The sequence below is a fragment of the Talpa occidentalis genome, unplaced genomic scaffold (genome assembly GCF_014898055.3).
Source record: "Talpa occidentalis isolate TD23 unplaced genomic scaffold, MPIMG_talOcc4v2.1 talOcc4.9, whole genome shotgun sequence".
Taxonomy (NCBI): Eukaryota; Metazoa; Chordata; class Mammalia; order Eulipotyphla; family Talpidae; genus Talpa; species Talpa occidentalis.
In genome coordinates, this window is record NW_023605305.1 from 14,575,901 (window position 1) to 14,601,082 (window position 25,182).

Sequence of the window (25,182 nt, forward strand, 5' to 3'; positions counted from 1 at the left end):
AATTATAAAGCTGAATGATTTCCTCTTTCCTTCTCCAACAAGAATTACATGACAGAATTGTTTTGTAAGAGTTCTCAACTTTGGATTCAAAGATAACAGCATATCCAGAATTTCTAAATAAAAGATGTGTCCATGTTCCCACAAGCAAAAGTCTTAAGTTTGTGTTTGGGGTGGGGTGGGTGCATTCTGAAGGTTTAAGCAAAGCAATCCTGGATATTGCACCAAGAGTTAAGAACTCTCCTGTCAGCACCCTCTAAGTAGCAGGAACGCTGCTCTGAGCAGGCAAGCCAAGAATTGCCAAAGTATGAGACACAAGCCAACTTTATGGCAACCTTTCAAGAATAAAGCATCTTTGAATCTTGATTAATCTGAGAAGTGTCATGGAGAAATATCAATTGTCAATCTTCAAACACGTTCTATGAAGCCAACATTACACTAATACCAAAACCGAACAAGGACAACACAAAAAAAGAAAACTATAGGCCAATCTCCCTAATGAACACTGATGCAAAAATCCTCAATAAAATTTTAGCTATCAGAATCCAACAGTGTATCCATAAGGTAATTCACCACGACCAAGTAGGATTCATTCCAGGGACACAAGGATGGTTTAACATCCGAAAATCAATCAACGTTATCCAACACATCAACAAAAAGAAATATAAAAACCATATGATAATATCAATAGATGCTGAGAAAGCTTTCGACAAAGTGCAACACCCATTCATGATAAAAGCCCTTGAAATTCTTGGGATACAAGGAACGTACCTCAACATCATAAAGGCCGTATATGACAAGCCAACAGCCAGCATCATTCTCAATGGTGAAAAGCTGAAAGCAATTCCATTAAGATCTGGAACAAGACAAGGATGTCCACTTTCACCACTGCTTTTCAATATAATACTGGAAGTCCTAGCCAGAGCAATAAGACAAGAGAAAGACATCCAAGGAATCCAAATAGGAAAAGAAGTCAAACTATCACTCTTTGCAGATGATATGATAATATACATAGAGAACCCCAAAAACTCCACAGAAAAACTAATTCAACTCATCAATCAGTTCAGTAAAGTGGCAGGATACAAAATCAACACGCAAAAGTCAGTAGCCTTCCTATATACAAACAATAAATCTGAAGAAGAAGAAATCAAAAAAAACCATCCCTTTTATTATTGAAACAAAAAAAATCAAATATTTGGGAATAAATCTAACAAAAGAGGTAAAGGACCTATACAAAGAAAACTATAAAACACTGTTAAAAGAAATAGAAGAAGACACAAAGAAATGGAAAGACATCCCCTGCTCATGGATTGGGAGAATAAACATTATTAAAATGGCCATCCTACCAAAAGCAATATACAGATTCAATGCTATTCCAATCAAAATTTCAATGTCATTCTTCAAAGAAATAGAACAATTATTGATGAAATTCATATGGAATCACAAAAAACCCCAAATAGCCAAAGCTCTCCTGAAAAAAAAAGAAGGGAATGGAGGCATCACACTCCCAGACTTCAAACTCTACTACAAAGCCATAATCATCAAAACTGCATGGTATTGGCACAAGAACAGACATACAGACCAATGGAATCGAATAGAAAATCCAGAAATAAACCCACAGATTTATGGTCAACTAATCTTTGACAAAGGAGCAAAGACTATGCATTGGAGCAAAGAAAGTTTGTTCAATAAATGGTGCTGGGAAAACTGGGTCGCTACATGCAAAAGAATGAAGCTTGACCACTACCTCACACCATACACAAAAATCAACTCAAAATGGATTAAAGAACTAGACATAAGACCTGAAACCATAAAATACATAGAAGGAAATATAGGCGAAACACTACGTGATTTGCATATCAAAGACATCTTTACAGACACATCACCCAAAGCAGTGATAGTGAAGGCAAAGATCAACAGCTGGGACTACATCAAATTAAAGAGCTTCTGCACAGCAAAAGAGACAATAACAAAAACAAAGAGAAACCCCACCAACTGGGAGAACATTTTTGCACCCAACACTAATGATAAAGGACTGATCACAAAAATCTGCAAAGAGCTGATGAGACTCAACAACAACAAAGAAAATAATCCAGTCAAAAAATGGACAGAGGAACTAAAAAGAAACTTCTCTGAAGAGGAAATGCGAGTGGCCAACAGGCATATGAAAAAATGTTCAACATCACTTGCAATCAGGGAAATGCAAATCAAAACTACCATGAGATACCATCTTACACCAGTGAGAATGGCACATATTAAAAAAACTAGCAACAACAAATGTTGGCGAGGTTGTGGAGAAAAAGGAACTCTCCTGCACTGTTGGTGGGAGTGCAAACTGGTCCAACCACTATGGAGAGCTGTGTGGAGATTTCTGGACCTACTAAACATAGAGCTTCCACAGGATCCAGCAATTCCACTCCTAGGTATTTACCCAAAGAACACAGAAACATCAATTCCAAAGAACACCTGCACCCCTATGTTTATAGCAGCACTGTTTACAATAGCTAAGCTTTGGAAACAGCCCAAATGCCCAAAAATAGATGACTGGATCAAGAAGATGTGGTACATATATACCATGGAATATTACTCAGCATTCAAAAAAGATAAACACATGCAATTTGCAGCAACATGGATGACGCTGGAAGGGATCATGCTCAGTGAAATAAGCCAAAAAGAAAAAGAAAAATACCGGATGGTCTCACTCATAGCAGGGATCTAGAAAACTTAAATAAGGGACCAGGAAAATGAATAACTATAAGAAAGTGAAAATCAAAATCAACAAAAACTATGAACCAGAGACACTTTTTGGGGGTGGGGGGGCGGGAGGGGAGGGATTGGGGTCAGAATGGGGGGATTGCAATTGTATGGGGAATATAAAAATAAAATTTATTAATTAAAAAAAAAATAAAGTAAACCCATTTGGACAATAAAAAAAAAAAAAAATTGTCAATCTTCATAGACTAGTCACTATAGCCAGGCCAAGACATATACCTAATTAATGGCAGGTCGGCTTCCCTACGCATCTCAATTTCCCAAGAATACCTTTCTCACTGCTCAGGGAATACAGATAATATTAGACTGAGCAAAACAGACTGAGAAAATTATTGTAAAAGAGCACACACACACACACACACACACACACACACACACCCTTGTCAAAAGGAATGATTTCTTGGGGCCCCGCTGGTGGTGCATGCAGTTAAGCAGCAGCACTATGAAGCTATCCACAGCCACCGCAGCAAGGCTTCAATTCCCCAGCCAGCCAGAGAGGTGACCCACATGGCGCAGCAGACCTCTCCTGATTCGCCCGCTGCTCCCCTCAGCAGTGTACTTCGGTGGATCTGCCTGTTCTGTTCCCCAATCTATCTCTGGTGAATCCTCTTACTCCCCAAACCTCTGGCCTGTACCCCAGTTCCTGTATGGATAAACAAACCTTTAAAAAGGGGGGGAATGACTACTTGTATAATCTCTTCTAATAAGATAGCTAAGTTTAACACAACATACTAGTGTCACTTCTCATGTTCCACATTGAAAAAAAGGGCACTCCTTTTCGCTCCACAGAAGCTCCCAGAATGGTCACCATACCTGACTGCAAGGTGAAGAAGGAAGTAATGTTGGTCTGCCGAATGCCTGCAGATGGAGTTGTTCTTTGAGTAAAAGGAATCTTAGACTTTCTCTCTCCAGGAAACAGTGTTAGCATTTTGGTGCTTGGCTTGATTAAATGTGTCTGAGAGTGGGAGAGAAAAAGAATTAACAGAATCTCTTACTATCCAAACAGCTGCCAAACAGGAGCAATTCAATAAACACCAGTGACCCTCTCGGAGCCGCACTGGATCCTTTGGATTCCACACATACCCTGTTCTCTAGGGAGTGTGCTGTACACCATCTTTCACCATCTCCTTCCATAACAATGGCGCTTGTTTTTCTCAGGCATCATGTATTCCAACTATAGCCCAATCTTTCTGCTGCCAGTGGAACACAGTAAGACTGGCTAAACTACCAGGATTGTTGAGGAGCTTCAGGGATGGTGTTCCCGCACTCATACTGAAAGATAATGATTCTACACTAGCAGCAGTTGATATATTTTCAATAGTTTTCAAATAGCCATGTAGTGGTTAAGAGTAAGGCTCCAGCAGCACAGTCACACAACCTGATTCAAGCCCATCACAATTCTGCCACTGCCACGTATGTTTTAGCTGTGTGACCCTCTGCAAGGTGCTTGATCTGTGTCTCTTTCTCACATAGGGGACATTAACAGTATCCCATAGGGCATCTGCTGAAGATTTGGTGAGTTAATTCACATAAAAGGTTTGTTCAGTTCCTGGCACATGGACAGCATCAGTAACAGCTGGCTATTATTAAGAGAAGGAGCGATGAAATAGAACCAGTCTCACCACACTTTCCTTTCAGATCCTGTATACTTCAGACTGCGAACTGAAGACAGAGAAGTGTGAAAGAGTCAGAGAAGTGTGGAAAGTGATTTTCGTCAACTAACTATAAATATAACCTCCTCCTTATTTAATGTGAATTGTTTTTATTTCCATTTGCTTGACTGGAATGCCTGAGAAGTAGGGAGAATAGGGTCACATTCAGTTCAATTTGGCTGTGAAAGCCAAAGAAATGAGATTTGCCAATATTCATGCTGTAAGTTGGATATAGGCCTGACACTGAATCCTGATTACCAATTCTGGCCTAAATATGTGACTTCATTTTTACATTTAAAAGCTAAAATGTACTTTTAAATGGTTAAAAGAAAGAAACTATCTTGAATTCATATCATGACATGTAGCATTGGTATAGATTTTTCCCTTCCGTCATACAAAACTAGAAAACTGGTTAAGATACGTAAGAACTGACTTCAGACAGTAGACAAAGGTATTGCTTGGACTTTGATCCCTGAGAATAGGAAAACAAATGTGGTGACCAGCTGTCAGACCACATTGTATGGAGAGCATGCAGGGAGATCACTGCATTCTTGGTGACTGAGCAGAGGAAGAATAGAATTTGGGGAAGCTGGGGTGGGTGGGAGTTACAGCACAGAGAACTACATCCAGAAATCTACATAGGGTTTCCTGCAGGGTATTAGCGAATACTGGGCTACATATGTGTTAGGAGACACCAGGTGAAATCAGAAAAAGAAATCCCAGGAACTGTAAACAATTTCCAGAGCTCATACAAGAGAGACCTCTCAAATACCAACAGCATTCAGCAGAGTTCTCAGGCAGATCACTCCTGAGCAGTAGCACTAAATCAGCTCTAGAGGGAAAGTTATTCCAAACCTGTCCTAACAAAGTTTAAAAGGAAGCACAGAAAGCAGCAAGCTGATTAGCAAGTAACTACATGCCAAAGCAAATTTCAATATTTTTTAAAGTTAAGAAAAAAATCCTAATACCCAACAATGTAGCACACATTCTGTTTTGTATGCTGTGAAAAATGACTATGTGAAGAAAGCAAGTAAACAGTCATAATTGGGGGGCGGGGGCTGTCAGTTAATAGAACAGACCCAGAAGTGTCAGGGAGGGCATAAATAGGCAAAACTGTAAAACTGTTACCATAAATATGCTCAAGGGATTAAAGGAAAATAATGACAGAAATGTGAGGTATGAAAAAATTCACTGGATGAACTTAATGTAAGATTAGACCCAGAAAAAATATAAAGCCATAAACCTGAAGACAGAGCAACATAAACTATCCAAAATGATTTGTGGGATATCAAGTATACATATAATCACAATTCCAAAAAATAATGTGGAAGAGGACACAAATTATATTTGAAGAAATAATGACCAAAATTTTTCCAAATTTGATGAAAACTACAAACTAAGTCCTTTTTAAAAATGGTCAGTACAAGGTCTACCATTTCACATCTTACAGTGTGACAATACCACTCCCCTCCCACTGCCTCCCATCAAGTGATGAGGTCTCTATTCCCTCTCCTTGAACTTGGGACGTGCACTGTGACTGCCTGATCATAAAGTACGAGGGAAATAATACTACATGATTTCCAAAGCTAGGCCATAAAAATGCCATGCACTTCTGCTCTCCGGTACTGCTAGTTGGTCACCATTGCTAAGAAGCTGTGGGGTTAGGATGGCCACAGTGCAGGTTTTCTGTGATCTGAGCAGACCAGGTAAAGGAGAGTTCTGGAGCCCTCGGTGGCTTTCTCAGGCTTTTATCGCGCTCTTACAGATAGTGCAGAGCAACCAGGTACAGGGCAGGTGGGGCGGAGGGGACACGCAGGCAAGTGTTTACTCTGCTTTCTCTGGCATTCTTTCTCCCCTCTCTCTCCTGTCTCTGCTTCCCTTGGCAAATATCTCAATACTGAGCCATGGCCCACAGAAATAAAAACACAACTTATAACAATGTAACAAATGCAAGTGCCCCATCAGGCAGGGCAATCCTAGGCTGAGGGCAGAAAAGCCTGAAAATCACTTACCCTACAAAGCCAAGCAGGAACATGGCTCTCTAAATTTTACAGGAGACACATCCTAGATATGTCATATAATGTGAGCTGGTGTGTCCTGGAGGCAACTTCCAACAGGGATGCGGGTGCTAAGGCTTCCTCACATCAACAAGCAATTCTCAGGCTCTAAAAATTCAACTCAATTCTCACACTACTATCAGATTGCACAGGTTAAGGATTCAGTCTGACATGGCCCTCCACTTCAGAGAGGTCACAACTCCCAGGAAGTCCATGCTGATGACCAACCAGCAATAGATCAAAGGCCGCCTCCACTCCCTCCTCAGACTTCAGATGTTTGTACAAGCCCCAGGTTACCATCTGTGCTTCTGACAGACTGGCTAGAAAGACACTCAGAACTCAGGAAATCCATTTACTCACTAGATCACAATTTTTTTTTTTTAACAAAGAATACAAATTAACAGCAGGATGGAAGAAATGCATAGAGGAAGGGGTAGGGGGGAGGTGAAGCGAGTCTGTGCCCTTTCCAGGTATGCCAATCTCCCCATATTGCCATGTGTTCAACAGGGTATCTCTCCAAAGTCCCTGCCTCTTGGGCTCTGACCACTGGCAGCTGAACTCCACCTCTTATCCTTTCCCATTCCAGGAACCAGAAGTGAGAATAACAGTCCCCTACTCTATTCCTATTGGTTTCCCTGGTAACCACCAAAAGTTACCTTCACTATCATAACAAAACAAACCTTTATCACTCACAAAGCTTAGGAAACACCAAAGAGAGCTGTGAGCCAAGAACTGTGGATGAAGACCAAACATGTGAGAAATATATTCTGGTCTTCTCGCTGATGACATGTATGTGTATGTTATCATTTCCTATAAATCAAATATGACAGTAGATGTGCTAACAATATTTGAGCAACTATATGCTAGCTAACTAAGAAATACAGTGATAAATAAAATAACTGTGTCTGCCCCGGTAAAGCTTACAGCTAAAGGAAAAAAAAAAAAAAAAGAAAATTAATAAATAGCATTTAAATAAACACCATTATGCTAAAGTCCTATAAAGGTTTATTGGAAACTACAGATTATTAGTAAGACTTTTATTAGCAAACATCTGGGAATAAAGATGAGGTATAGAATGAGGGCTAAGCATCCCAAAGGTCGGAGCTATGTCAAGAATGCTATTGTCCTGGGGCCTCCCCGGTGGCGCAGCGGTTGAGCGCTGGGTTGCGAAGCTGCCCGCAGCCTCTGCAGCGCTGCTTCGATCCCCGGCTGCTCCCCGGCCACCAGAGGAGGGTCCCGCATGGCGCGCAGACCTCTCCTGCCGCCCGCTGCTCCCCTCAGCAGTGTACTTCGGTCCTTCTGCCTGCTCTGCTCCCTGCTCTGGCTCTGGTGAATTCTCTCACCCTCCCGTGCTTCTGACTCTACCCAGTGCTTCTATAAATAAATAAATAAATAAATCTAAAAAAAAAAAAAAAAAAAAAAAAAATGCTATTGTCCTAATTACAGCTAGCTCTCTTAGAAGAACCATGCTTCAAAATGAGTGTTCATCTCAGTGGAATGCAAAGACTCTACGTGAGAACAGGTCATCATACAAAGTCCTCTAGGTGATTACCGCTACCTCAAAATAAAAGCAGTTTCTGTGAGTACATTACACAGTGTAAGAAAGCTTGTTGAGTAGGCATAGGGTTCCTACAGGACAAACTCCTTTGTAAGCCACATAGCATAGGTATTAACAATCCTTACCCTGAAATAATATCCCAAAGAATCTAACTTCAAGAACCTTAAAACGACTTTTTTTTTTTAAAGATTTATTTATTGGGCCTCCCTGGTGGCGCAGCGGTTGAGCACTGGGTTGCGAAGCTGCCCGCAGCTGGTTCGAGCCCCGGCTGCTCCCCGGCCACCAGGCGAGGGTCCCACATGATGTGCAGACCTCTCCTGCCGCCCGCTGCTCCCCTCAGCAGTGTACTTCGGTCCTTCTGCTTGCTCTGCTCCCCGCTCTGGCTCTGGTGAATTCTCTCACCCTCCCGCGCTTAAAAAAAAAAGATTTATTTATTTATACAAGCACTGGGTACAGTCAGAAGCGCGGGAGGGTGAGAGAATTCACCAGAGCCAGAGCGGGGAGCAGAGCAGGCAGAAGGACCGAAGTACATTGCTGAGGGGAGCAGCGGGCGGCAGGAGAGGTCTGCGCGCCATGTGGGACCCTCCTCTGGTGGCCGGGGAGCAGCTGGGGATCGAAGCAGCGCTGCAGAGGCTGCGGGCAGCTTCGCAACCCAGCGCTCAACCATAGTGCCACTGGGGAGGTCTGAGAACCTTAAAACGACTTTAAAGTGACAAGTGAAGAAGTCACACTGGCTTCTCAGTTTTGGACTTGCACCAGGGACTTGGGGAACTATGGAACGAGACACATGGAGTTGAAACATAGAAACATGTGAAAAGCTGTGGGTGAGAGACCTGTGGGGAGGCTGTCAATGACAGTCTTTACCTTGATTTGTACTTTGACTTTGCTCCTCCTGTCCCAGATTTGCCTCTTCTGCCTCTTCCTATGGTTCACTCCCAGAAGGTGCCTCAGACTTGCAGCAAGCTTTTAGGCCTCAGTGGCCCTGGTTTGAGCCAACCCTATTTGGAGGGGCATCTTCCCATGAATGGGGGATGGGTAACTTTGGGTGTTTAACAGGAAAACTATTATTCACTCTTTTCTTCTCTTTTTATGCACATTATCCTATTAAAGTTCTTTCACACTTAAAAAAAAAAAACCCTAAAAAAAAAAACAAACCCTAAAAACCCTCAAAACCAAAGAATCTCTCGTCCTTTGGTATACCACATTCATGGTCCCACCACATTTTCTTCTTTCAGAAAGTGGAAGGAGGAATTGGCTTCCTACAACTATGGAGTTCCTACTATTCTTACTATCACTAGGATCCCCTGTGACATGTCCAACTTTTTTCTGCTGCAAGTTACTCCAAATGTGTAACTCTTTCATATACTCCACAACTCTACCATCAAAGCAGATCTGGGATCATATATGTCACCTGCTTACTACTGGAAAATGTTTTCGTGCTTCCATGGCATTTAAATTCCTCCCTGGTGGTTAAGTCTCAGCACTATGAAGCTATTCACAGCCACTGCAGCACAAGTTAGATCCCCTTTGATCCCCGGCCAGGGAGCTAACCCATATGGCGCAGAAGACCTCTCCTGTCTCACCTGCTGCTCCCCTCAGCAGTGTATTTCAGTAGATCCGCCTGTTCTGCTCCCCACTGTCTCTAGTGAGTCCTCTCACCCTCTCGCACCTCTGGCCTATACCCAAGCTCTTATATGCATCTATAAATAAATCTTAAAAAAATAAATTCTGCTTAGCTCTCATTCCATACCTCTTCTGATAATTTATCTATAAATTTGTCTTAAACTCCTGCTTTCAAAACAATTTAATTCCCTCTATGATTAGTATGGTCTTCAAGTCTAGTACATAATTTGACCCAACTTCTTTTTTTCATAATGGTCATTCTGGCCTTGTGTATGAAGTTTCATTTTCCATATATACTGGCACAGCACAGAAAAACATGATTGTGAGTATGTAACTATTTTGCCATACTATCTCTTTCTTTATGCCTCCCAGGGCCCATACTCATCAACTCCCATTTCTAGAGTCACTCACAGCATCTTCACCAAGTCACCACTTATTCCTTAGTCTCTCACGGCATCGATAACACTTTGGACAAACACTATTTCTAATCGTCACTATCATGCTTCACTGAGTGAGACTGAAAAGAGGATGATACCTAAAAAAGGAGGCATTTGAGAACTGTTTAAGGAGTCTAACCAAAAGATGTCATCATCATCTCCAACAAGTCAGCTCTGTTGAACTAGTAACAAAGTATTTTCATTGAAAACTTGCTTCAAACTCTCTAAACCAGCAAAACAAGCAATACACTATCCTAGTTAGTTTAGAATGTCATAAACTCTTGCCTAGTCTTAGATTACTGTAATAGTCTCTTAACTAGTCAAGCACCCTTTGCTACACCCAACATCTAGATTAATCTTAAAGCACAGCTGTGATCACACCATCTTGCACAAAACCTGTCAACAGTTTCTCTGTTACCTATCGCATAAAGTGTAGTAGACTCTCGATTATATCTCATCGATATAATTCCAGTTTACTTTTTCGTTCATTGCCCAAAAAACCCTTCACATAACATAATACTTAGCTACATGCTGTATTATGGCTACCACCATTCTCTCCTCTGCCTCACACAGAAGGGTCTTTAATCACACCCAATCCTCAAATGCTACATATACTTCAGCTTAGTTCTAAGACCTTCTGATTCCCAATCAGATGTGACTTTTTTCTAAATTGAATGTTGATTACTCGGCATTTCAAGGCTTAACCTACAAAATCCTGAGATCAACATTTGATTTACATACTTTATTTTCTATCCTCCACAAAACTAGCTTAATACATGTGGTAGATCCTCAATTCAACAAATATTTTAGGAAGGCGGACAGACAGAAAGGATACATTGTTTGTTTTATACTTATTCTGTTTTATACTATACTTAAGAGGCTAGGATCCAACCTGTGCTACAGAGGCTGCAGACAGCTTCACAGCACTGCACTCAACTGCCTGCGCCACCAGGGAGGCCCAAAATGCAAATAACTTTAAAAGAGGAAAAACTCTAACTAGACCAAAGCCTTGGCTTAAAAAAAGTATTTACTGGGGCCTCCCTGGTGGCACAGGCAGTTGAGCGCAGCGTTGTGAAGCTGTCCACAGCCTCTGCAGTGCCAGTTCAATCCCCATCCGCCTTGGAGCAACCCACATGGTGAGCAGACCTCTCCTGTCTCGCCCGCTGCTCCCCTCAGCAATGTATTTCATCAGTCCACCTGTTCTGTTCCCCATTCTGTCTCTGGTGAATCCTCTCACCCTCCTGCACATCTGGCCTGTACCCTAGTTCTTGTATAAATAAATCTTTAAAAAAATAATAAATAAATAACGTATTTACTGAGTGCCTACTATGGTTTTTTTTTTTTTTTTAAGATTTATTTATTTATTCATACAAGCACTGGGTACAGTCAGAAGCACGGGAGGGTGAGAGAATTCACCAGAGCCAGAGCGGAGAGCAGAACAGGCAGAGTGACGAAATACACTGCTGAGGTGAGCAGCGGGTGGCAGGAGAGGTCTGCGGAGTGCCTACTATGTTTAAGACACTGTTTAAAGGACTGCCTGATGGAACTTTCATGCTAATAGGGGAAGATGATAACAAGTAAATATACAGTATATATAGTATATCACTAAGAATAGGTGGTTAGAGAGTACTGGAAATAGGGGATAAAGGGAAGGTGTTTTAATGTAACTATGCCAAGGACTCAATGACAAGCTGATATTTGACCAAATGAAGGAACAGACCCATGTGGCTATCTAACCACTATGTATTTCAGCACAGAGGTACAAAAGTTCCAAGTAGAAGTGTACTTGGCTTGAAGGCCAGAATGGTGGAGGCAGAGTGGGACAGAGAAAAAAGGAGTAAATGAAGTCTAAAATTGTGAGGGTATTCTTGGCCAGATCACACCTTGGGCCTTAATAGGATCTTGTTCTTACAGGAATATAGGAAAACCAGATGGCTTTAAACTTAATACTGAATGAGGGCCCCTCTAGCTCAGGTAGCAGTGATAAAAAATGAGTTCTGAATACATGTGAAGGCAGGGTCCAGAAGATTTGTTGACGGGATGTTAGTAAAAATGCAGAATGTCAGAGCTGACATCCAGTAGTCTGCCAAGGCTGGCTCAGAAACCACTGACGACTCAGTCAGAATTGCTGGTATCTTTGCATTCCCATCTCCCTATCAGTTATTACATCTACTTCTCCTTTCCTCTACATATTTCAAAGTTAAGGGACTAAAGAAAATACTCAGGGAACCACAGTTTTAAACAAGTATCTTTGGGAACAAAAATGAGGAGGAAACTGTGGGTGACTATGGTTCAGGACAAGATTCAGGCTTCCAGAAATCAAGAGAAAGGCAAGGATCTGGAGAGAACGCTGGAGGATCCTGGAGAGAGGATTCCTGCCACTCTAGATCAACAGGACAAATGTTTTCATCTTAACCCCATTAAAGAAAATCGTGTCATCTGGGGTGCCAGAGTTACACACACAGAGGCAAGTACTGGCTCTCCTCTTCCCCACAGGACATCATTCCCTTTCTTTCTCCTGAACTCTTCCTAGCTCTCATTCACTCCTCTTCTTTTTTTAAATTAAGCTGGTACACAGGTTTCCCACCTACCCCCATACCATTCAAGAATGTATACTAAAGGTATAAAAGGGTTATACCCAATTCAGGAAGTAATAAATTAGCCATTGCACATTTTGGTCATTGTTGATAAATACGTATATTTCCCTAAGCCAAATAAATTAACCTTGCTCCGTATATTAAAAGCCACCATTCTGAAAGTGCTACGATAAAATTCATACTTTTTGTACACTAATTCACAAACTAGAGAACAAAGACATCCCAAGGAAGCAAGATAACTTTAAATTGTTGATTTAGCAGTTCACTTAACACAAAATACTAAGGCTGACTCAGATCCTCTCTCAAAATTCCTGCTTTGTAGAAAACAAGTTTGATTCCTCAAGTGCCCCAAGTTTTAACTATGGCTAGGAAGAGACTTTTGTATTTGCTAAACAATGTTATGTTTCATGGTCTTAATTTTAAAAACAAACACATTCTTTGAACTGATTCCCTGTTTAGAAATTCATCCCACAGATGATATATTTGCACATGTGCAAAATGATGTGTATAAAATTCTTCATTGTAGAGTGCTTTTTAATAGCAAAAGACTAGGGACAATTGTTCAAGAAAGAACTTCACACACATACATAAACATGTGCACACACACCAAGGAAAGGCCATGTGAGCACACAAGAAGGCATCTCTCTGCAAGCCAGAAAGACAACCTTCATCAGAACCCAACTATACTGGCTCTCTAGTCTTGGACTTCCAGTCTCCAGAAGTGTAAGAAAATTAATTCTATTGTTTAAGCCACTGTTGATGGTACTTTGTTACAGCAGCCCACAGAGTAAAACACTATTTCATGTAGTAGAATACAATATATCTTTTAAAAGAACAAATCAGCTCTATGTGATGCAAGTTGCAGAACAGTGTATCTAGGAATATGCTACTGTTCATAAGAAAGAACAGATATACAAATTTGCTTACAGATGAGTAGAATCTCTCCAAGGATACAGGAGAAAGTTGTGGCCTCTGAAATGGGGAAGGGTGGGGTCAGAAATACCATGGAGATATTTCACTGGGTAGCCTACACATTTAAAATCATGTACCACATGAATGCATTACATACACCAAAATATGTTCACATTAAAAAAATATTTATTTTAAGGCTAAAACTGTTTAATGTGTACAGGTTTTACTCTAGAGTGATAGAAATATTTTGAAACCAGACAGAGGTAATAGCTCCACAATACTGTAAATGTATTAAATACCACTGAATTGTTCACTTAAAATGGTTAATTTTGTTAACTTCATCTCAAATTAAAAAAAAAATTTAAAGGAGTGTTTTTTTTTTTTTTTCCCAAAAAATGACTTTACTTACAAGATGCTTTTTGAGTCAATTGTTCTGTTCAACATCTTGTATCTTCTACAGAAAAGATTCTCACTCATGGTTTGGATTAGATTAACCACATTATCTTTAGACTATTGTGCTAACTGTTCAAGTTCACCACACCCTTCCAATCTCAAATTTTTTTCTACCTGCTCAGTTAAATCTTCCTTAGTAACCCTGAGTCATAAGCATCTCTCTAGCCTCTCATATCACATTTCCCTTGGGAACTCTCACCTGGTCACATTCTACCTTATAATAGTTAAAAGCATCAGCCTCTAGGTAATGTCTTAATCTAAGGCTCACTTTTATCACCTATAAAAGAGATAATGAAACACTACCTACTTTGCTGCATTTCTGTAAGGACCTGCCATTTGATAAGCCATATGATGCCTCAGCAAAGTACCTGACACATGGCAAACACTCAACAAATGTTACTTATTGTCATTATTCTCTAGTATACATGTCTTTTTTCTTCCAAAAGATTGTAAGCAACTTGAGAGCAAGAATCTTGCCCTTATATGTTTTGGGCCTCAGTTCTTATTCGGAAATTGTGTATTACCATACCCATTGTGCCCATCTGCCATACAGAGTTGAACCAAAAAACCAATCTGAAACAGCACAATGCATGGCATAAAATGCCCACTGAAACATTAAGGACTATCACCCCATGCTTTTGTTCCCTTGTACTAACTAACAGAGAAGCTTGCATATGGGACACACATGGGTGCGATTTCCAGCCCTTCCTAATTGGGTGAACCTGGGCTACTTCTTACCAATTTCCGCATCCCGCGCGAGGGTGCTGCAGCGAGGCACGCTGCTAAATACTTAATAAAGGATCCGCCTCCCGGCGGGTGCTCCATTAAGGATTAGGCCAGTTCGCCCTCCCAGCTCTTCTATTTCCCCCCTCAAGTTACAGGCTCCAGGCAGGTCAACAGCCGCAGGCTCAGGATGAGAATTTCCCACAAGACTGCACACGCGCCCCTCTCCTAAAAGCTTCAGCCTCTTCCCCGACGTCTTGCAAGGACGCCGAGCTCCGGAGCGGTCGGCTTGACTGAACTTCTCGGAGCTCATTTTCTCCCACCGTCGCCCCCATACCTGGAAACCCAGGTGGCCCAGTCTCCCCGCGTCCCTCCACAGCCTGCCTGCCGCCCCCGTTTTCTCTCCACCCGTCCCAAGCCTCATTTTTCATCCTTCTTCAGACACCAATTCCCAACGCTGTTGCCTTCTCGGCCCCCGACTTCACCTCCACCACCCCGGGTCCCCTCAAGCTCCTCCCTTCTCCCGCCGCCCGCGCCCTCCCTCGCCCCTCACGCGTTCCAACGCCCCACCTGTACTTTCCGCCTCTTCAGCGCCGCTGCGTCCAGCCACACGCCGCACGCCTCCTCCTCCTCCTGGCCTGTGCGCCTCATGTCCCCCGAGGAGACCGAGCCACCCGGGGCGCGACACCCAGCTCCTCAGAGACGCGCCCCAGTCGCCTTCGCCGACGTTCGAATCGCGCGCCAGCGCTGGGGGCGGAGCTGCGCCTTAGCGCGCAGGCGCAGACCCCGCCCCTAGCGTCACCGCCGCGCCGGCCCAAGCCCCGCCCCTTTCCCTAAGCCCCGCCCGCGGCGTTGGGGACCGGGGTCGGGCTGCCAGGTGCGCGGAGCACCTTTCCCGCGCGTTCTTCCCGATCTCCTGGTTCCAGCGCTGTAGTTCGGAATCGGCGCCGTGTGGACGCGTTCGTGACACGACACAAGGAATGTGCACCTTCTTTCTGAATGTATAATGACTCCGGAGCGTCGGGTTTCCTGGTCCCGTCGCCGAATCCCCACCATCACCCCCAAAGAAGGGCTGGGGCCCCGGCTCCTCTGCGCGGGCGGGGCGGGGGGGGGGGTCGTCTGCGCACTAAATAGTTAACGTGCAGACCCGACTTCATTAGTTTCGTGAATCACTATGAAACCACATGGGAGAGGATTAAGAAAATGTTTAATAAAAAGAAAGCTAAAAATTTGGAGTCCAGAACCAGCTTTCAGTCCTGCCTTAACTGCTTATGTGTGAACTTGGATTTTAAAGAGGATCAAGTGAGAAACTTTCGTGAACGTACTTTGCAAATTCTGGAAGCCCCCCAAAAACGCACCGACCATCCATTCCTAATCAAAATCTCCATAGATGGTAACTTTACATACACACACACACACACACACACACACACACACACACACACACACAGAGTATACTTTAAAATTTTTAAACTACATTAAAAAAAAGAAAAACGTTTAAAAGAAATTTAAAAAATCTTATACAGTATAGGAGTAAAGTGTTATTTCTTATTTGGGGTTTTTTCTTATTTGTACTTCTTAATTTCCCTTCACTGTACATATATTCTCACGTGTACTGTGGGAAAGCAATCTTACAAAAGGGGCAGATCTTGTCCTTCAAGATCAACAGTCTGTTCTATGCAGATGTCTCTTTTTCCCTTTTTTTCTTAATAAACTTGCAGTAAAAATAAAAGCTAACATAACAATTTGATAAAAGTTAACATAAAATCCTCCTTAATTGAAGGAAAGACCAAAATATGAAATCTTTGTTAAATTAGGTGGAATTGAGCATATTTTAAACATTCTTTTAATTTCTAAAACTTAGTAATAAAACTGTTCCCCTGCTCCCTTACCCCCCCACAAGAGTTCACATACATAGTGTATATATAGTATATGTGTGTGTATATATATATATATATATATATATACATATATAGCCCCAGTCCCCCAAAATTAGGCACTATGTCCCTTCTCCCTGTGCCCAACCCCAGGGACTCCAGCTTCCCCCAGAGGACTTCCTCCTGTCTGCCAACATCTGAGCAATCCCTGGGGGAGCCAGCGCCACCTCCCTGGGACTGGAGACAAAAAGCAAAGAGCAGCTGTTATCACAGTCACTTTATTGCATCCAGGACTTATCAGTGTCCAGATCATCCCTGGCTCCAGCCCCAGACAACTTCTATCTCTGGACCTTTGCATAGGCTTGTTTCCTCTGCCTGGAATGCTCTTTCTCCTCTCATCTGCACACTCCATTGTTCCCAGCCCAAGACCCTGAGGGTCCCAGGCAGCATTGATTATTCCCTCCTCAGTGCTTCTCTCCCGACAGTCCGTTTCTATACAAAAACCTTTATGGTCCTGCATTGATCCACATGGCTCACCCAGTGGCCCGCCTCCGAGCAGAGACCCAGGATACAGCATGGACAACTGAATCCTGAACAAGGGGCAAGGAGACAGGTTGGGAACAGGTGGGAAGACAGAAACCACAGCTGGGAACACAGAAACCAGAACTGGGAGGCTTGGGGCTCACTATCTGGGACCGTGACTGAAGAGGTACGGTGTGGAGTACTGGATGAGAGCCATCCCCACCTGGCACAATCTTCTACCTTTGGGGACTCTCTGGAGCTCCAAAACTCCAGACTGGGGTTCAAGGTAAGATCCTACACACATTCGGGGCCTGTCCTTATCCTATCCACCAGTGAAATCTGGATAGAGGAAAGTTGCTGAGGTCTCCCCTCTGACTCTTCAAATCTGACTCTGGGCCTACCTTCACTTTCTGGGCCTATCTTCACAGTCCAAGTCCTACCTGCACTTTCACCCCCTTTCAGATAATCTGGAAACCCCAAACCAGGTTCCTGGTCCAAGCTGAATCCCCCATCCTCACCCCAAGTGAGTGGCAATGGGAGGAGGCAAACCAGGGTGGCCTACATCTTGATCTCTGTCCCTCTCCCAGGGCAGGGAATCGAGGCAGGCCCAGAAGTGGACTCCAGCAGCTCCTTTGGGGCCAATCCCCAAATCCTAGGTCTGACCAGCACCAACCTTGGCAGCAGAGGCGTGCGCAGAGAGTCACCGCGGCCAGACACAAACAACTTTACCAGGCCTTGTTCCCATCTGGAGCCAAGCCCGGACCCTGGGCCCCCACTAAACCTCCCTCCCTGCCACTGCCACCCTCTTCACTGGGTCTTCTGGTCAAGTTTACGTCGTACCAGCTGGCTCAGGAGGAAAGCGGTGAGGACACTGCTGCCCACAGTGAGGAGGAAGAGGCCAGAGAAGTTTTGAGGCCAGCGGGTGTGCAGAGGCTCGTAGATGGGCCGGCGGGTCTCATAGTCCAGTGCAACAGCCTCCAGCTGAGCCAATGTGCACAGCACCAGAAAGACATGGAAGATTTGGTGGCCCTGCCCGAAGACGTGGCAGCTGCCAGGGAACCAGCGCTCAGGCATGAAAGCTGAGAAAAAAGCAGCAGCCAGCAGGAAGAAGACCACCTGGCACTTGTGGTAGAGAAGAGCCGGGTCGTCCGTGGCAGGGGACACCAGGATGCGGTGGGCCACGGGGCTGATGTCCAGTGCGTAGGCCAGTGCCGAGGGCACCTCCTGGCAAGTGCGGCCCAGTAGGCCGGGCTTCTGGATGTACTTGTTGTAGCAGGATCCAGTGCAGGAGAGCCAGGCAAGAAAGGCGGCCATGGGCAGGAAGATGGTATGCACCTGAGCGTGCCAGGAGGGCTCAATGGCATAGTAGAAGTGCGCCAGGGCACTGCCAAACTGGTACACAGCCACCCCCACATAGTCCAGGAAGAAGAAGCTATAATGCCAGAACTCAGACTTGGCCTGCAGGAGGTGAGCCAAGGCACTGAGGGAGAGGTAGGTGAAGGAGGCGAAGACAATGATGAAGAGGGGCAGGGCATGTGGATCTCCCAAGTCCACGGTCCCCAAGAAGATGACCAGCCGCAGCAGCAGCACCAGGGCCGCCAGCAGGTGGGTCCAGACGTTCACGGCCTCGTTGTGCTGCTGGAACAGCGTGCGGAAGTAGAAGCGCCAGGTCTGATGCAACGGCCGGTAGCCCACATAGATGTAGGGCTTCCAGAAAAGCGGGGGCACCTTGGCTCGGTCCACTGTGAAGACAGGCTCTGGCTGCACAGATGGCTGAGGAGATTGGTGAAGCTGCCGCAAACTGGGCAGGAAATGGCTGAGTTTCTGGGCCACCATGGTGGCCATAGCTGTGGGCCTGGCAGGGAGCTGGGAGAGAAGCCAGAGCAAAGTCAGGGGGCTGGTTCTCTCAACCCCTTAACCCCCCACGAGCAGCAACTGGGAGGCTGGGAATGCCCAGTGCTTCCTCTCCCCTCCCTCTTTCTCCCCTCTCTCCCCCCTTAATCCTACACTGAGTTTAGGAGGAGAGGAGTCAAACTAAGGCAGACTTCACGATCTACTCCCTGATGTATCCAGTGCCTAGAACAGTGCCTGACACACAGGAGGCACTGGAATGTTTGAGGACTGCGTTAATGAATGAGGATCACCAGCTCTGCCATTTCCTCTCTGGGTCAGACACCTCATAGCAGTCCCCATGATTTCTTCCTGTGTTTGTGTCACCATTAGTGTTTACCTGTTGGCGACAATGACCTTGCCAACAGGCCCACTCCCTCTACCTGTAGACCCTGCAGAGGGTTTTAGACCCTGCAGACTGACCCACCATCACCCTACATGATCTGGTCCCTGCTACCTTTTCCAGCCTTCCTGATCAACCACAACGCACTTCAAATACAGCCACAGCCTCACCAAACCTCTGGCCTGCTGTTTCATGTGAGTATAGCTTTGCACAAGCTATTTCCTCCACCTGAGATGTTTTTCCCTATCTTGCCCACTTAGGAAACTCTTATTCATCTCTCAAAGCCCATTTTTCTGTGATACTTTCCCTGACCCCCTGAATTTCCAATGATGACCCTTCTACTTGAGTACCTGCCCATCCTTTGACCATCAACACTTCTCATGAGCATTAAAACTGTTAATGTGGCCTCGAGTAGGCAAACAGTCTCATTATTTTGTGATCCCCTGGTGCCTAGCAGGTAGCTGGTTCTCAAGTACAATCCTTTCCCAGTAATACTTTTATCACATAACCAGCTGAAATTTAATGTTAAGAATAGGGAAATTCAGAGAGATTAGAGGTACTTACAGTGTGTGTGTGTGTAAGAGAGAGAGAGAGCAAGCATATATGTGCCAGGATTTGGACCCAGTTCACCGAGACTGTTTGCCACGTATCTGCACGCCACAGAAAACACTGATCTAAAGCAGGCAACAAAGCCCCTTCTTGTAAATTATGTCCTTAGTTTGCTAGTCATTGACTTGCATTCAGGGACTCAGTCTCCCCCCAGTATCAAATACCCATTTGCTCTATACCAGTGAAGCCCTGACTCATAGTTACCTTCTCAGGTGGTAATTCATTCCCAATCAACTCTCTCCCCAACACAGTGCGCCCTAAATATGGAAACCAGGGATATCACACAGAGGTCCTGCGACCCTATTTCCTTTAAACCTCAGCCAGAAGCCCCATTCCACCTGAACAGATCTATTTTCAAATTAGTTCCTATCTTCTGATCCCACAGGAAGGGGGAAGGGGCCTGAATCCAGAAGAAAGGAGCAGGGCCAGGAGCCAATCATGAAGTGGAAGGATGAGATGGCACCAGAGGGCACCTTCAGGACATCCCCCAAGAAGTCTGGCCATCTGGCTGCCAGGACCCACACCCCACCCCAGGTCTATGGCCCCCTCCAGGCCTCCCAAATTGCACTCGTTACCTAGGGGTTTCTCTTGAGCCGGGGGGAGGGCTGATGACTTCTGCTGTGGGACTGGACAAATTCTCCAGATGCCAAGCACTGGGGGACACTTCCACCAGGAGAGGGTCACTAGGGGCGGGGCTTCCAGGGACTGGAGGTGTCTTGTGTGATGTCACTGGAGGGTGGGGCTAAAGACAACAGCTATACCTCTCCCCTCCCCCATCAATTCAAGCTAAACTGTCCTCTTGGCCAGGCCTCAGCCGCAGAAAGAAGCTCACTAAGCTGGACATGAAACATCTGGGGAAAAGGAGGAAGAAGTGGGTGGGTGGCTGGCTGAAAAATCATGACTTACCCAAGATCACACAGCCGGCCGGCAAAGCTGGCCTGAGACCAGGTATCCAGGCTGATGGATATCAGGCAAACTTGAATGGCTTCTGTTCCCTGGTCAGTGGGAAGCAGAAGGAAGTTAGGAGTTGGGGAGAAAGCAGGCACTATAAAGGCTGGTGAAGGAGATGGACTGCAGATTCAGACAAACAAGGTTTGCCTCCCAATTACATGTCCTAAGACATGTGACTTGCCTTCGCTAATCCTTAGCTCCGAGGGAATAAATAATAGCATCTACCTTATGGATTGATGCAAAGATTACATTTATTAGAATAAAGTTTGGGCACAGTTTAGGACCTCAATAAATGACCGCTACTCTAACAAGAGTGGTAATATTCGAAATCCCCTCAGTCTGAGAGATTTGCTCAGTGTTCTCTAAAAACCTCATCCGCCTTTAGCCCTCATTAGCTAGTTCCCCTGGATTTGGGGGGGCCTTAGCTTGCTAACTCTATCTCTTTAAACATTCACCCTTCTCTGAAGGTACATTTGGGGACCAGAGGAATTTGGCTTGAATTTGGATTTTTGGGATCAATGACCTTATTTAATAATCAAATTGTTCTCAGCAAAGACCACGCAGAGTAACCGTCTGGATTCACAGAGCCCAGAAGACCTGTACTTGCTCACAGACCCAGGAGAGGGGTTGAGAGTGAAATCCCCAGGGAAAGGGGCCTCAATCCCAGCAGCCCCAGTGAACCAAAGTTACTCCAGACAGCACGTCACAGCCAGACATGTCATGCAGGTTCAGGAGGTTTGGCTGAGACACAGACTTGAGATCCCCAGTTCCCCAGTGGGACTCCTCCATCAGTCTGAGCAGCTCCATCCTTGTCCCCAGGCCTCCACATTCACATTCCCCTTTTCCTAAACTCAGGGTCAACCTTGTTACCTCACTCCTCCGCATCCAAGGCCTGTCATCCCTAGTTCCTCCTGGTCCTATGTGAAGTACACTGTCAGAGCCCCCCCAAACTCCTAGGGACAAAACAGAAGACCAGGTTGTAGGGAAGGGGCAGAGAATGTGCTTTGGAGAGGGAAAGCCCTGGGTGGTACCCATTCCCTGGGTTTTACTCCGCCTGACCATGTGCCAGGCACAGTTATAAGGCTGGTGCAGATGAACGAAGCAAACAGGCTTGCTGCCCTGCCAGGACTCACCCACACAAAACCCACCCCAGAGGGAAGCCACCCAGGTGGTGTCAGCACAGAGTGGAGAGAGCTGCTGCCCCTGGGAAGGGCATTTGCCACTCTCTCAAGAGAAGCCAGAATCCCCCCTTTTTTTTAAGATTTATTTAACTTTATACAAGAACTGGGGTACAGGCCAGAGGTGCGGGAGGGTGAGAGGATTCACCAGAGACAGAGCTGGGAACAGAATAGGCCAACAGACTGAAAGCACTGCCGAGGGGAGCAGTGGGTGCAACAGGAGAGGTCTGTCGCCCCATGTGGGAATCTCGCTGGCCAGCCGGGTATGGAACCCGCGCTGCAGAGGCTGCGGACAGCTTCATGGTGCTGTGCTCAACCTGCTACACCGCAGGGGAAGCCCCAGAACCCCATTTTTCTATGATAGAATTTCAGGTCTGGAATTTTAACAGCTGTGTGACTTTGCTCAAGTCCCTTAACTTTCTGAGCCTGTTTACACATTTATCATCAAAGGATAATAATATTGTTACCTCTTAGACTCTCGTGAAAGCAAATGCTGGGTGTTGGCTCTGGCACAGCACTGGCTCCACTATTTCTTTTTGTTCCAGTCCTGGCTCAGCCACTTAATCCCTTCATGACCTTGGACAAGTCCCTTCCCCTCTTGGCCCGTTTCTCCAAATGTCCAAGGAGAGTGAATTCACCAATGATTTCAAAGGGCCTCTCCAGCTCTGTGACATTCCAACAACATTCTTTTTAGACCTACTATGTGCAGGGCACTAGAGCTCAAACCAGTGAAAACACCACCCTCACAGAACTGAAAGCCCCACTGACGCTAAAGATAACACCAAGGGGATTTAATAACCTGCATTCTTGGAAGTTAATTAACTAATACTTAACTATTGTATTACTTGCTTATAATTCTACTTCCTCTTTTGCCTCCTTCCTGTCATGCAAAATATTCATTGTTGCTTTTCTGGGCTTGGATTGTTCAGCATACTCCCTTAAGGACAACTTTATCTTCCAGGGAAGGCAACTAACCTCTTTAGATAAAAAGAATAAGCTCAGAGAAGTGTTAACACTGGGGCTGTCAGAGATAAACCCTCCTGAGGGGTCTTGACAAGGATAACACAACAGGGCAGAGCCTGAAATATTATTAATAAGACTAGGCATTGACATTAATAATTTACAGTAAGATACTGTTCACAAACAACTTCCTCACACATTTTACTTCTCCCTCACAGCAGCGCTAAGCCTGGTCTCAACTGGAGTCATTGCCCCTTTGACATCTCAGCTGGGGTCACAGCTCCAGCCAGGATGGCAGAGTAAGTCTGTCTGACTCTCAAACCCGTGCTCTTGTCATTCATCTGCTGAGGTCAGCTTCCAGGCACCCTGCGCGTTGCCAAAGGTTATGCAAGCAAAGTTTTCATCCTTGGCTGGCCTCCTGATCTCCTGGCAACTGGGTAACCCACCTCAATGCAAACCACCCCCCTCAAACACACACACACTGCCCAGTGTGTTTTCAAAAAAGTCCCTCCAAGTCTTTCAACACTGAACAGGAATTGTTCTTTTGTTTTTGTAACTGCACGTATACTGAAAAGTGTGATCGGCATGAACTACTAAATAACTCTTAAAGGAATTTTTCCCTGTTGCTCAGATTCACAACTGCTCCGAGGACAGAGAAGAACATGGAGGACGGCAGGCCCAGCGAGGCTCAGTGAGCTGGCTACAGTCGCCCAGCACAGGGAGCAGAAAAGCAATGGGAAGACAAGGGTTCCTCCAGACAGGGGAAATGAGGCTGGAGAGGGGCAGCCTCTCCCCAGGCCCCCATCCCAGGTGCACAGGCCCCTGTGCCATGGCAGCTAAAACCTGAGGTTCTGGCCCATCTTCCCGGCAAGGCTTTAAGAATACATGAAATTCTCAATCTCCCTGGCTCCTCCCCTCTACCAGGCCTGCGGAGCCTGCCCTAAGGAAACTGCCCTCCTGGGGTCCTCAAAGCCTGCAGTGCTGTGTGGGTTCCCTCCACCCCTTCCCTTTTCTAACACCAAGGGGACTTCCCCACCCCTGCGGCCTGTTCTTGGGAGTCCAAGCTCCCTCTGTCCAGCAGGGCTGCTTCCAGCTCTGTTTTCCAACTCCGACCCTCTCCAGGCGGTCGCCCAGTTCCAGCGCTCACACCCCTTTTTGCCTTCTGAGTCCCCCTAGAATCCGCCTCCAGTGGCTCCTGGGAGCGGCCGGCCTGTCCCCCGGGGTCAGCTCTGCCCGCTGCCCACTCCCTCCCGGACGGCTCCCCTCTGGCTCTGCTTCTCCAACTCTTGGCGAGACGCGCCCCTCCCGCCCGACTCCCGTTCGCGGCTCCCGCTCCCTCCAGAGCGGCGCCCCCTCCAGGGATTCCCAGACGCCCCCCGCTCGGAGCAGGAGGTGCTCCCCGCGTCCTTGGTCACCCCCTCCCACGGAACCCCCCGCCCCAACACACGCAGCCCCGAGCCTGCCGCGGCACCGGCACCCGCGCCCCGCGGCGTCCCGCCAGGGCACCCCGCCCGCCCCCGCGCCCCTCGAGGCGCTCGCGCCCGGGTACCTGCGGCCCAGCTCTGCGGGGCGCGGCGGCGGCGGGCGGCGGGCGCGCGGGGGCTGATAAAGGGGCTTCCGCGCGAGGCCCCGCCCCGAGCCGGGGGAGGACCCGCGGCGGGCGGGAGCGGCGCTCCGGGGCCCCGCGCGCGGGCGAGCCCCAGCGCCCCGCCACGCCCACGGGGCGCGGCCCGCCGCGCTGCCCCGCGTGTGGCCGGCGGAGCCGGGGCGGTCGCCGCGGGGGCGACCACGGAGCCCGGGGGGGCCTGCGGTCGCGGCGCGGGTGGGGACGCGAGCGCGCAGAGCCCCGCGGGGGCCCCGGACCCGTGGCTGGGCGGGGGCGCTGCCGAGGCCCGGCTGGGCCGCACCCACCTCCAGGGACTGGAGCCGCGTCTCCCCAGCCCCGCGGGGCCTGGCTGGCCCGCAAGGGTGAGCGCAAGTGGGGAGCCGCGCGCGGACCCGATTCCCAGCTAGAGCCTGAGCCCCAATCCCAGGCCACTTACACCCACACACCCCACACCTCACGAGCTGC

The 25,182-nt window shown here is 46.5% G+C and overlaps 2 protein-coding genes and 1 long non-coding RNA gene across 7 annotated transcripts in view; 1 reads left to right on the plus strand and 2 right to left on the minus strand.

Moving 5' to 3' along the window:
* Positions 1 to 15,507, minus strand: part of AUNIP (aurora kinase A and ninein interacting protein) — a 21,020-nt gene extending 5,513 nt beyond the window's left edge. Inside the window, exons 1-2 of the mRNA XM_037498295.2 lie at positions 15,352 to 15,507; positions 3,583 to 3,724 (exon numbers count right to left, since the gene is read on the minus strand). Coding sequence (XP_037354192.1) covers positions 3,583 to 3,724; positions 15,352 to 15,432 — 223 coding nt within the window. The 5' untranslated portion in view covers positions 15,433 to 15,507. The remainder of the gene's footprint in view (positions 1 to 3,582; positions 3,725 to 15,351) is intronic.
* Positions 15,508 to 17,887: 2,380 nt separating this feature from the next.
* Positions 17,888 to 24,696, minus strand: PAQR7 (progestin and adipoQ receptor family member 7). Of its 3 annotated transcripts, none has more exons than XM_037499924.2 (3): positions 24,661 to 24,696; positions 20,929 to 21,017; positions 17,888 to 19,046 (listed from the first exon to the last, which is right to left on the minus strand). In XM_037499924.2, the coding sequence occupies exon 3, from the start codon at positions 19,023 to 19,025 to the stop codon at positions 17,988 to 17,990; it is 1,038 nt and encodes a 345-aa protein (XP_037355821.1). In that variant the 5' UTR covers positions 19,026 to 19,046; positions 20,929 to 21,017; positions 24,661 to 24,696; the 3' UTR covers positions 17,888 to 17,987. The 3 variants fall into 3 exon arrangements, with proteins under 3 accessions (XP_037355821.1, XP_037355826.1, XP_037355827.1); XM_037499929.2 differs by having other exon boundaries at positions 20,598 to 21,017; XM_037499930.2 differs by lacking the exon at positions 20,929 to 21,017 and having other exon boundaries at positions 24,661 to 24,681.
* Positions 19,450 to 24,019, plus strand: LOC119236211 (uncharacterized). Of its 3 annotated transcripts, XR_005123003.2 has the most exons (4): positions 19,450 to 19,607; positions 20,408 to 20,556; positions 23,330 to 23,410; positions 23,743 to 24,019. It is a non-coding gene; the product is annotated as an uncharacterized LOC119236211 (long non-coding RNA). The 3 variants fall into 3 exon arrangements; XR_005123001.1 differs by lacking the exons at positions 19,450 to 19,607; positions 20,408 to 20,556 and adding an exon at positions 20,751 to 21,114; XR_005123002.1 differs by lacking the exons at positions 19,450 to 19,607; positions 20,408 to 20,556 and adding an exon at positions 20,751 to 20,970.
* Positions 24,697 to 25,182: the final 486 nt, after the last annotated feature.